The sequence below is a fragment of the Physeter macrocephalus genome, unplaced genomic scaffold (assembly GCF_002837175.3).
Source record: "Physeter macrocephalus isolate SW-GA unplaced genomic scaffold, ASM283717v5 random_293, whole genome shotgun sequence".
In the NCBI taxonomy this organism is placed as follows: Eukaryota; Metazoa; Chordata; class Mammalia; order Artiodactyla; family Physeteridae; genus Physeter; species Physeter macrocephalus.
In genome coordinates this window covers 39205-49472 of record NW_021145584.1, presented here as the reverse complement: position 1 = coordinate 49472, position 10268 = coordinate 39205, and the positions used below count along the sequence as shown (strand labels likewise).

The 10268-nt window shown below is 50.4% G+C and overlaps 1 protein-coding gene across 1 annotated transcript in view; it reads right to left on the bottom strand.

The window, feature by feature from the left end:
• Positions 1-262: 262 nt before the first annotated feature.
• SDC4 (syndecan 4) overlaps positions 263-10268 on the bottom strand; it is an 18901-nt gene continuing 8895 nt past the window's right edge. Inside the window, exons 2-5 of the mRNA XM_007115479.2 lie at positions 7581-7719; positions 6421-6467; positions 5400-5598; positions 263-2329 (exon numbers count right to left, since the gene is read on the bottom strand). Of these exons, the coding sequence (XP_007115541.1) occupies positions 2178-2329; positions 5400-5598; positions 6421-6467; positions 7581-7719 (537 nt within the window). The 3' untranslated portion in view covers positions 263-2177. The remainder of the gene's footprint in view (positions 2330-5399; positions 5599-6420; positions 6468-7580; positions 7720-10268) is intronic.

Genomic DNA, 10268 nt, shown 5'->3' with positions numbered 1-10268 from the left:
CCTCACTTCCATAGTTGGCAACGAACTCAAGGATTTCTGTGTTTGTTTTTTAAACACGGTGCCGCCTCAACAAAAGTCCGAGGTAGGCAAGACATGGCCCACGGGCCAGTGTGCACATTCTGACTTTCCTCCCTCCTTTCCGGGCTCTTTCGTGGCATCTTACATCTCTGCCTCTGGTGTCTGGCAGCAATTATCTCAGGCTCCACTGAGATCAAGGGAAAGGATGACGTCTGATGAACTTAAAAATGATAGAGGCAGGCGATCTAGAAAGTACCAGGTTTTATTATCTTTTTATCAAAAAATCAGTAACAGACAACAGTGTCTGGTGCTCATTCCCAACATGGCCAGAGGAAAAGGACACCAGGGGAGGAAGAGGACCCAGCCAGCTGGGACCCTGGGGTTATGGTGATGAAAGGTGAGGGAAGCAAGGGTAATACCCCCCAACCCCAGCCAATGGGGTCAGGAGATGTGGCCTGCCCTGGCTAAGCCACTAGGCCTCTCCAGGCCTCTCCTCTCTGGAGAGGAAGGGTCACAGATAACAGGGCCCAGAGCCAGGGCCTGATCAGCCCTCCCCCATCCCCCTTTGTCTAGGGAGACGAAGGTCATCTCAGCAAAACTGGGGCTGTGACTTGTTAAACCAGCTTGGTTCTCGAGCTGTGCTGTCCAACAGTTGCCAGTGGGCTCTGCCTACATGTTTGGTACACCAGCCACCAGCCACACGTGGCTGCTGAGCACTTGAAATGTGGTCATTATAACTGAGGAACGAACGTTTAACTTCATGTAGTTTTAATTGATTTCAATGTGGCTAGTGGCTGCCATATTGGATAGCACTGCTCTCCAATTTTCTCTTAAATTAGGAGACAGCAAATGAAGGAACCCCAGCTAGGCTCAAAGCAAAAGCTAGAGAGAAGGTTTCCAGCCCAATCAGGAGAAGGCACCAAGGAACAGGACCAGAGAAAGAGGCAAAAATCCACTCAGCCACACAAACATTCACTCACTCAACCGCCCAGCCAGCTTTACATGGGAATATCATATCACACTATTTCCTGAAAAAATATATTTATCTATTTTGCTAGAACCAAGGATGAATAATAATATATTACATGAAAAAGAGACACAAATATCCCACCATCCCCTAGGTTATGTTTTGGGATCTGCTAGAAAACTATATTTCAGCAAAAGCTTCTTAGAGGAAAGGGCCAAGGTCATAAGCAGGGAAGTATGAAGAATTAAAAAAACAAAAAACACGGGGAGGGGATTTAAAGAAAAAGAGGCAAGAGGAAAGGAGAGGCCCTGTCTGAAGCTATAAATAGTAAAAAAAAAAAAAAAAAATTAATAAAAATTATATCTCCGACTCTTCTCTCTTTTTCGAGTAACAAAAACAAAAAAACATTAAATACAAACTTAGCAGGTACTGTGGAAAGGTGCAAGAGGGAGGAGAATGCCTCGGCTTCTGTGTACTCTTGCCCAAGTAGAGAGGCTCTGTACAAAGGAATGAACCATTAAAAAAAAATCCCACTAAAAATAGACTTATGAATATTCTACAAGTCCATTTCACAATGAACTTTCAGCTCTTCTCCCCACCCTCCCCAAATAAAAAAGGTTGATTTCCAAAAGTCACTTGGAAGAGCCTAGAATGGCCCAAGGTGTACCACAGACTCCCATAGTGTGGTTGCAGGTGCCCTTTGAGGGACACACCTCCAGGTGCAGAGAGATGGTTCTGGTTCCTTCTCCCAGCTCCTGGCAGAGGGGCCAGGCTGTGGAAGGAAGGGAGGGAGGGAAGAAGGCCGGGGGTGGGGGCCGACCTCCAGCAGGATTCACACAATAGCTTAGAAAGGCTCTGGGTGAGGCCTGTTCAGTACAGGCTCTCAGGGGGGCCTCGATTCTAAACCAGAAGATGAAGAAACGATCCAATCCCAGACTTGGCCTTGAGAAAGGCCAAGTTTAACCCTGTTTTTCTGCTGGGACAATGGAGGCCCAGAGAATCAAGAAGAGGCAGGCAGGAACAGTAGAAGATGATGTCTCCTCTGACACTGAAACCCTAATCGGAGCTGGAGATGCTGATAGATCAGGACTGGGTTGCCCTCCCCCTCCCCTAATGTCCACCCTTCAAAATCCTTCAAAATCCTTCAGCGGCCCTCCCCCTTAAAGTCCGAGCAGGTGCTCAGGAGGAAGCTTCAGGCGTAGAACTCGTTGGTGGGGGCTTTTTTGTAGATAGGTTTCTTGCCCAGGTCGTAGCTGCCCTCATCCTTCTTCTTCATGCGGTACACCAGCAGCAGGACCAGGAAGATGGCAAAGAGGATGCCCACGCCACCGCCCACAATCAGAGCTGGAGAGGAGAGAGGAGAGCGGCAAGGTGAGAGCAGGCTGCCCGTCGCGACCTCGGGGTACACTGGCCACTTCCGCCTGGTCGGTTCTCCGACCACTAGACATCCTCGCCATCACTCCCCCGGGTGTGCTCTGCTGATGCCTTACTGAATGGATTTGATTCTCACAACCTCATTAATGAGACGGGGGTCACTGTAAGTCACTGAAAAAACCATAGAACCAGAGTGACAAAGGCACCATTCCAACCCACATCTGCCTGAGTCCAAAGCCAGGTTCTTTCTCAACACCAGGCCAACTCCCAGCTCAGCCCTGAGCCAGGAAGAAGAGAAACTGCAGGCTGTGGAAATCCCCCTTAAACCTACTTACCCCATGGTTCTCAGCACAGCGAGCTCTCTAGCTGACCCCGTGTCCATGCATCCCTGTGCAGACCTACATTTCTATAGACTGGTGTATACATTCTATACACACGCAGGTATATGCTACCATACACAGTTACCACATGCGAATGTGTCCACACTCCTACGTTACAGATAATTATATATGTGGTTTGGGACTTCCCTGGCGGTCCAGTGGTTAAGACTCCATGCTTCCACTGCAGGGGGCACGGGTTTGATCCCTGGTCGGGGAACTAAGATCCCACATGCCGCACGGTGCGGCCAAAAAAAAGAATTATTATACATGTGGTTTATGTCCCTATGTATGAACTCAGTGCTTAAGGCCTACGTTCCATTCCCATCTCTGCCACTTAACTGGTTGTGGGATCTAAATAATAAAATTCCTTCATCTCTCTCGTTGCAAAGTGGACACAATAGTACCTTTCTCACAGGTTTGTCCCCAGGATTAAATAAATTAATCCACTTAGAGAGCTCAGAACAGTGCAGAGCTTATGCTCAATACTCATTAATGATGAACCTTTGTGGTTTATACCTGTGTCCCTAGCACCCTAAATCATTCTGGCACAACAGTAGGTCCTTAATAAATGACACAGTTTGGCTCAGACAGGAGCACTGGCCGAGGGCACCTGGTTAGTGTCAGGCAGGTGTGGGCTTTTCAGGCGAACGTTATGTTCTCTGTATGACAGCAGGCTGCCCGGAGGGCCCACTCCTGTTTGTTGAGCAGGCAGGGATAGCTCCCAGAATCCTTTCTGTAGCAGATTGAGTCCCCTAATTCAGTCTTAACGTAAGAAGATTAATTTTCTGCCCCTGCACACACTCCAAATCCATGCACAGAATGGGGACAGAGTGGCAGAGAACCAAATCAGGCTCTTTCTTGACTAAAATGACGAAAAAGCAGCAACAAAGTACCCCCAGGAAATACCAGAAAAAGGACGTGGACTATCAGGTATCAACCCCCTTCCCGTTTCTATCGCCTTTCCCTCTGATCACTCCTCTGTTAGACCCTTGGTCTGTGCTGGGATTCCCCACAAGGTCAAGGCTCAAAGACAGTCTCAGAAGTGCCTGTGGTCCTAGGTTCCAATGCCAGGTCTACCACTGCCTGGTCTTGTGCCTTTGGACAAGTGACTCGTCTTCTCCAAGCTTCAGTTTCCTTATCTGTAAGAGTGTAGATAACCATACCTGTCGGATATGGTTGTTATGGGGACTCAATGAGGCAGGTGCATGAATCACATGGCACATGACAAGCACTTGATAAACTCCCAGGTGCTGTTTAAAAGCTACTGGAATGGAGGGTCCCAGCTCAGCTAGCTCAACAATATAACTTTTCAACTGAAGATCTCACACTTGTGTAATTCTCCATTGGAAGTATTAAGAGATGACCCGGTTCTCTCTTGCTATGTGACCCAAAGTAAGCGGTTTGCTGGGTCTGAGTCTCTCTGTGTATAAGAAACAGCTGCCCCTCTAGTTTCGACAGCATTCCTCACCCCACCCACATCACACATAAAGTTCAAAGAACATTGACTCAGGGACCCGTGGGCCAGGGTCAGTGCTGAGCTGGGCCCAATGTCCCCAGGGGTTATACCCTGCAACATGCAGGCAAGATCCTTTATCTGTCCTGGTTGCAGGCAGCGCACAGGGCTCTTTCCCTGTACCTCCAGCCTCCTTGGAGCTGCCGGCCCAGCTGCTTGCCAGAAGACGGGAAAAACCCAGCCTGGGCCCAGGGTGCCCCTTCACCAGGCTGGTTCATCCAGACTGGCCCTCAGCCTGTAGAACCTGGCCAGAAAGGGAGTTCCCTCTGACAAAGCCCCCAACCCAGCTTTGGAGACCCCCACAGCTGCCAGGGAAGAAGAGAAGGAGCCAAATACCACCCCAGCTGAAGGCCCCGTAGCCAGGCTAGACAGAGCCACTCCTGAAGTCTCTCCCTGGGACAGAGCTTTCACCACACAGCACATTATAGTCAAGAATGCTACAGCTCTTGCCCAATATGTACTCTCTCTAGGCCTCTGTTTCTTAACCTGGCACATGAAGTTTCCCTGGGTGCCACCTACTACTAGTATACTACACTATACCATCTACTATTGTGAACTATACTAACAAACCAGAACAGCCCTTTACAGTTTGCCAAGTTATTTTAGATTCTACTTTTCATGAAGTCATGAAACCCAAGGGGATAGCACTGTACCCATTTGCAGACAAGGAAACTGAGGGTCACTTCATCAATTGAGGCTGGAAAGCTTCTCAGCCTAGGTCACAAGGCTGCCAAGTGACAGCAGGGGGAGGGGAAGACAGCCCAACCCAAAGGAGCCTCTGGGCTTTCAGGGGAAGTTTTCAAGGGAAGTTAAACTTTTAATAATTGACTCCCCAGGTGCTAAACTCAGGCTGGGAAAGTGCTTTGTAAATAAGAGAAGGACTTAGGGCCAGTGAATGACTCAACATCTATTTTTTTTAGCCCTTGATATGTAATTCTTCCTCTCTGACCAGCAGGCTGCACACAGAGTCAGAGTCACCTCTTAGGGGAAGTGTCATCCTTCAAGGCCCCAGGGCACCCAGGGGTTGTAAGGAAGGGGTACCAAGTTGCCTAATGGGCTAGAGGCATCCTTGCCTGCAGGTCTATTTTGCCCCCACCTGAAACCCTCTCCCTCTTCGGGGTATCTTGTGGGAAACATGGGACCTTACCTGCCAGAACCTCTGTCCTCTCAAAGATGTTGCTGCCCTGGGCTGTGCTGGACATGGACACCTTGTTGGACACATCCTCATCCCCATCAAAGGGTGACATCCTCTTGGGGATGACCTCATTCTCCTCCAGTTCCTTGGGTTCGGTGGGGACCCGGCTCCCAAGTCCTGTCTTCTCAGGGATGTGGTTATCTAGAGGCACCTGGATAGAGGGAAGGAAAAGAGACCAACACTCAGCGTGGTTTGGGGAGGGACCCAGGGCAGGGGACAGGGACATTCAGCCAGGTGAGGAATCTGGTTCTGCATCTCGCTGGCCAAACCACGTGGTCCTAGAGCAGAAAAGAGCAACAACCTCTCAATAATTATGCTGTCAACTTTTCTAGTAAATCTGTCCCAAAAGGGGAATGAATAATGTGACCAAGGGCACAGGGAAGCAGGTGTTCTAGAATATTCTAGAGTAATAGAATATTACTCTTCTATTCTGGAGGGTGGTTTGGCAAAACTGCAGAAATAGCGTCTCCATTAAGGCAGCAATTTTGCCTCTGGGACTCTGTCCTAAGGGGCTAATCAGAGGTTTGTGAAAAAGATGCTTGCTGTAGTGTGGTCATTGAAGGATATCAAAAAATCATAAAACTCTTTCCCATCAATAAGGGAAACTGGGTGAACTCTGATTATGCAGGCCATAAAAATGAATAGGAAAAACATTTAATTACGTGGGGAAATACTCATGATCACTTTAAGTGAAAAACGAAGTACATAGAACTGTATGTATAATTCGATATTAATGTTGGGAAATACCTAGAAACGCACACCAAAAAAGAGGCTGGAAACACATCTAAGTATTTCTCATTTAGTGATTACCCCTGCAGAGAGGATGACCTGCCCATGACCCACAGTTGCGCCTGTCCCAAGAGTCCAGGGCCACAAATAGAAGCCTTCTTCAGAGTGACGTCAGACTCCCACTTATTGTGCTTCCCTCAAGAGGTACTAAGAACAGGAGAGGCCAAAGTGTGTAGCTGCTTACCAAGGGATGGATCACTTCCGGGAAGATCGGGGTGTCCTCTGAGTCATCTGTAAGGACAGAAAGGCCGTGTGAATGTGAGGTCGGTTACCCCCAGGGCAATGACCCAGGGCTGGTGGGAGTTCGAATTCACAATCGGCCCCCAAACGTTCAGCGCCCAGCAGGTGATCATTCCCACCCGAGCCACAGTCGTCTCATCTGTAAAATGGGGCTCCTGAGACCTGCCTCCCTGGCTCTTTCACAGGAATGCTGAGCTGGTAGCCGGGCAGATTTTTTTTGTCAGCTCCAAATTCTTGCTCCATACAGAACCCAGGACCAACAGCATCACCCGGTAGCTGGTTAGAAATGCAGAATTTCAGGGTCCGCTAAATCAAAATCTGTACTTTAACAAGATCTCCAGGGGATTCATTTGAGAAGAATCTAGATTGCAATAGTAAATATTAGAAATTGCAATATTCATGTATTTCCTGAGTGTGTGGTAAATGCCAGGGGCTTTCACTCAGTCCCAACTCCACAACACAAACACCAATGCACTGTCCTTTCTATTCCCATCTTACAGATGAGGAAACCAAGGCTTACAGGTCACCAGGTGGCAGTTTGAACTCGGGACTACGTGTCTCCAAAGCTCAAACTTCAAATTATTACACTACCTCACACATAGGAGGGATGCTTCTTGCAGTTCTGTCTAGCCCGGCAGCCAGAGCCAGGAAGTCACAGAAGACCAGAAGAGTTACCGGCCCCTGATCTGGGCCCCTTCGCTACTCCCACCCCCTCTGAAGCAGGGGGTTTGTTCTCGGTTCCCACCCACACCTCTCTGTCACCTTGCCCCCAGGCTTCTGAGTGGCTCCCTTTCCTTTTCAAAGGAAGAAAAACACTCAACAGCCCTCCTCCTCACGTCCACCCCACCCGACCCTGTCCGAAGGTGGACAGGTTCGGGCTGGCGCAAAGAAAACGTAGAATTAAAATTGAACTCAAAGCAACAAACCATTTGCCCAGAGAGGGTCTCAGGGATGGGTTGATCCGGCAACTTTTGTTTCCCCTCTTTTTAGGGGGAGGGGCACGATAGGAAAATCCAAGCTTCAAGGCAGGGTCACCTTTGTAGGAGGAAGAGGATGGGTTCCCTCCAGCCCCGGGCCCCAGCCTGCCCACCACACCCTCCATACCCAGATCTCCAGAGCCAGACAGCTCAAAGTCATGGGGCTCCTGCCCAGGTACCCCAACATCCTCATCGTCCGGTAAGTCTCCGGAAAAGTGTCGGCCTTCTAGGAGGTCTCGGGGGTCGATGACCTCAGTTTCTCGGATCTAGGGTGAAAACAGGAGACACATCAGCCAGTCGCCCCCCAGTGCTCTACAGCAGCCCCTGAACCCTGGAGAGGCAGTGAAGTGGGCGTTCAGGAAGGTGAGCTGGGGTGCTGGAAGACGATCAGGCCAGAGCCTGGAGACCTGGGTCCTGGGCCCCTCCTGGCCCCTTACTTTCTGTGCAACCTCAGACAAATTTGCAGTATGAGCCCCCGGACAGAGCAGTGACTTGCCCAAGGTCACACAGTGAGTTAGCTACATAGCTCAGAGAGAAAAGAGGCCAGGGCTCTGCTTCTGACTGCCCCAAGCTGTCCTTCACCCAGGGGAGACTTGCCAGTGACACAGGGGAGAGCCTGAGAAGGAACATCCGTTCCTAAGACAAGGTTACCATCTGTGGGAGAGGCCCAGGCTTCCGGGGAGAGGTGGGCGGAACCGGCCTATCATATCAGGTCCCCTTCCACCCTGTCAAGGGCAGCTGGATTCCCAGAAGAGAGCCGGGTCAGGCCGGAAGGAAGGCGATGGGCAGGCAACTCCCTCCCACCTCCAAGGCGAGAATCTCTGCTGAACGCTTGGTACGTGTAGGGGTGGGGAGCCAGAAGGGGTTAAGCCCTGGTGAGGGATGACTTCATGACTCGGGAATCAGGAGCTGTGGGGTTGCCGGCGCTGGAATTCCAGCCCCCGCACAGCCCCATGCCTGTGGCTTCAGTTTGGCAGCACTGGAGGAAGGCTCCTCCGTGGTTGCGCAAGCTGCCTGTACCTAGGGTGGGGTCCTTGTGCTCTACCCCCATCTCCTGCTGCAAATTCCCCTGGGGCCCAGAATCAGAAACAGCAGGACCCGGCCAGCTTACCAGACTAAGCACTTAGCGTGAATGAGCTCCTCCCCATAGCCCTTATTTGCAGAAGTATTAAGAGGCGGGGGGCGGGGAGATGCTCAGAAAATTAGTCACTTGTCCAAGATCACCCAGGCAAGAAAGTGCCCACACTGGACCAGAACCCAGGCATGGGTCACCTGAGCCTTTAGCCACATACGGATAAACACATGCATGAACACACGTGTACACAGAGTGCCCACCTACCTCGGTGAGGAGGGAGCCCTGTCAAGCGGAGGTCAAACCCAGCCCAGGAGGAAAAGAGGGTACTTTGGCCACTTGCTTCTCTGGCCTGGAGACCAGTCAGAGCTCAAAGTCCTCAAGATGGGGGCTGGGGTCCCAACACTGTGCTGTTTCAGGCTGAGAACTTCCCCTACCTTCTCATTCCCAGGAGCCACGACTGGTTATTTATGAATCCTGCCTTTCTTTTAGTGGGTTAAAGTGCTGAGGAGTGTTTCAAAACAACCCACCGGATCAGCACACTGACTGGTTGGTAGTAGCTCTGTTTTACATCAGGAAATGAAGACCAAGTCTGCAGCAAAACCCAGGCTGAAAACTAGATTGATTCCCAGTTCAGCCATCTTGAGGGTCGCCGGGTCATGCCTAACCCTTCATTTTTATACCAGGTTCCTTGAGAGCATAAATGACTTTTCTTAAGGTCAGGAATGGCCAGAATTAGCCAGGATTAGATCCCATCAGATACCTATCTTGGCTCTAAAAGGACAGGGATTGGGAATTCCCTGGCAGTCCAGTGGTTAGGACTCCGAGCTTCCACTGCAGGGGGCACGGGTTCGAACCCTGGTTGGGGAAGTAAGAACCTGCATGCCATGTGGTGTGCCATAAACAAACAAACGAATAAATAAATAAATAAATGGGCAGGGATCCCTAAAGGCTGCATTAGATGAGCCCAGGTGCCCTCCTACAGCAAGTCAAAGGGCTTAGGAGGAGCTCTGTGAGGCATACTGATGGAGGACACAGGAAATTAAATCCTCTCCAACTCCAGAAGTGGCCCCTTCTCTGCCCAAGACCCCTGACAAGAGGGAAATTCCCAAGTGGGCAGAATCCCTAAGACTAGCCCAGCAAGACTCAACCAGGCTCCCTGGGATTGTGGGCAAATATCCCTTTGTGTGTGTGTGTGTGGACGGACGGGGGGATGCCAAGAGCCCTCCCTTCCCCCACCCTCTTTTCAGACAAGGCCCATTCAGTCTGAGGTGGCTTTGAAGAACCAGGCCCCCCAGCAGCCAGGCCAAGCCCTGACCAAAGAGGGACTCCACCCTGCTCCTGGCTCACCCCGTCCCTGCCCGGGGAGCGTGTGGTCACATGTGTGTGCACACACAGGCACCCTCTCTGGGCCCTCAGTTCTCTCTATATCTTTGTCCTACTCATAGACACACAACAGAAATCAGCAGCTGAATAAGCAGACCCTGGTGGGCACCTGGGGTTGCTGCCTGGAGGTTTAGAGATGCTGGATGCTTCCCCAGACTCTCCATAGAAAAGAAGAGGGGTAGGCGCTATTTTGTGCTGTAAAGACTAATGCCTACCTACAGAAGGTGTCTGAGGCCCAACCATCTCATTTTGCTACCCAGATTAAAAGATAAGGGCCTTTGCCAAGGTCACCCAAGCAGAACTGGACTTAGAACTTAGGTGCCTTAAAAAAAAAAAAAAAAAAAAAAGAACCTAAGG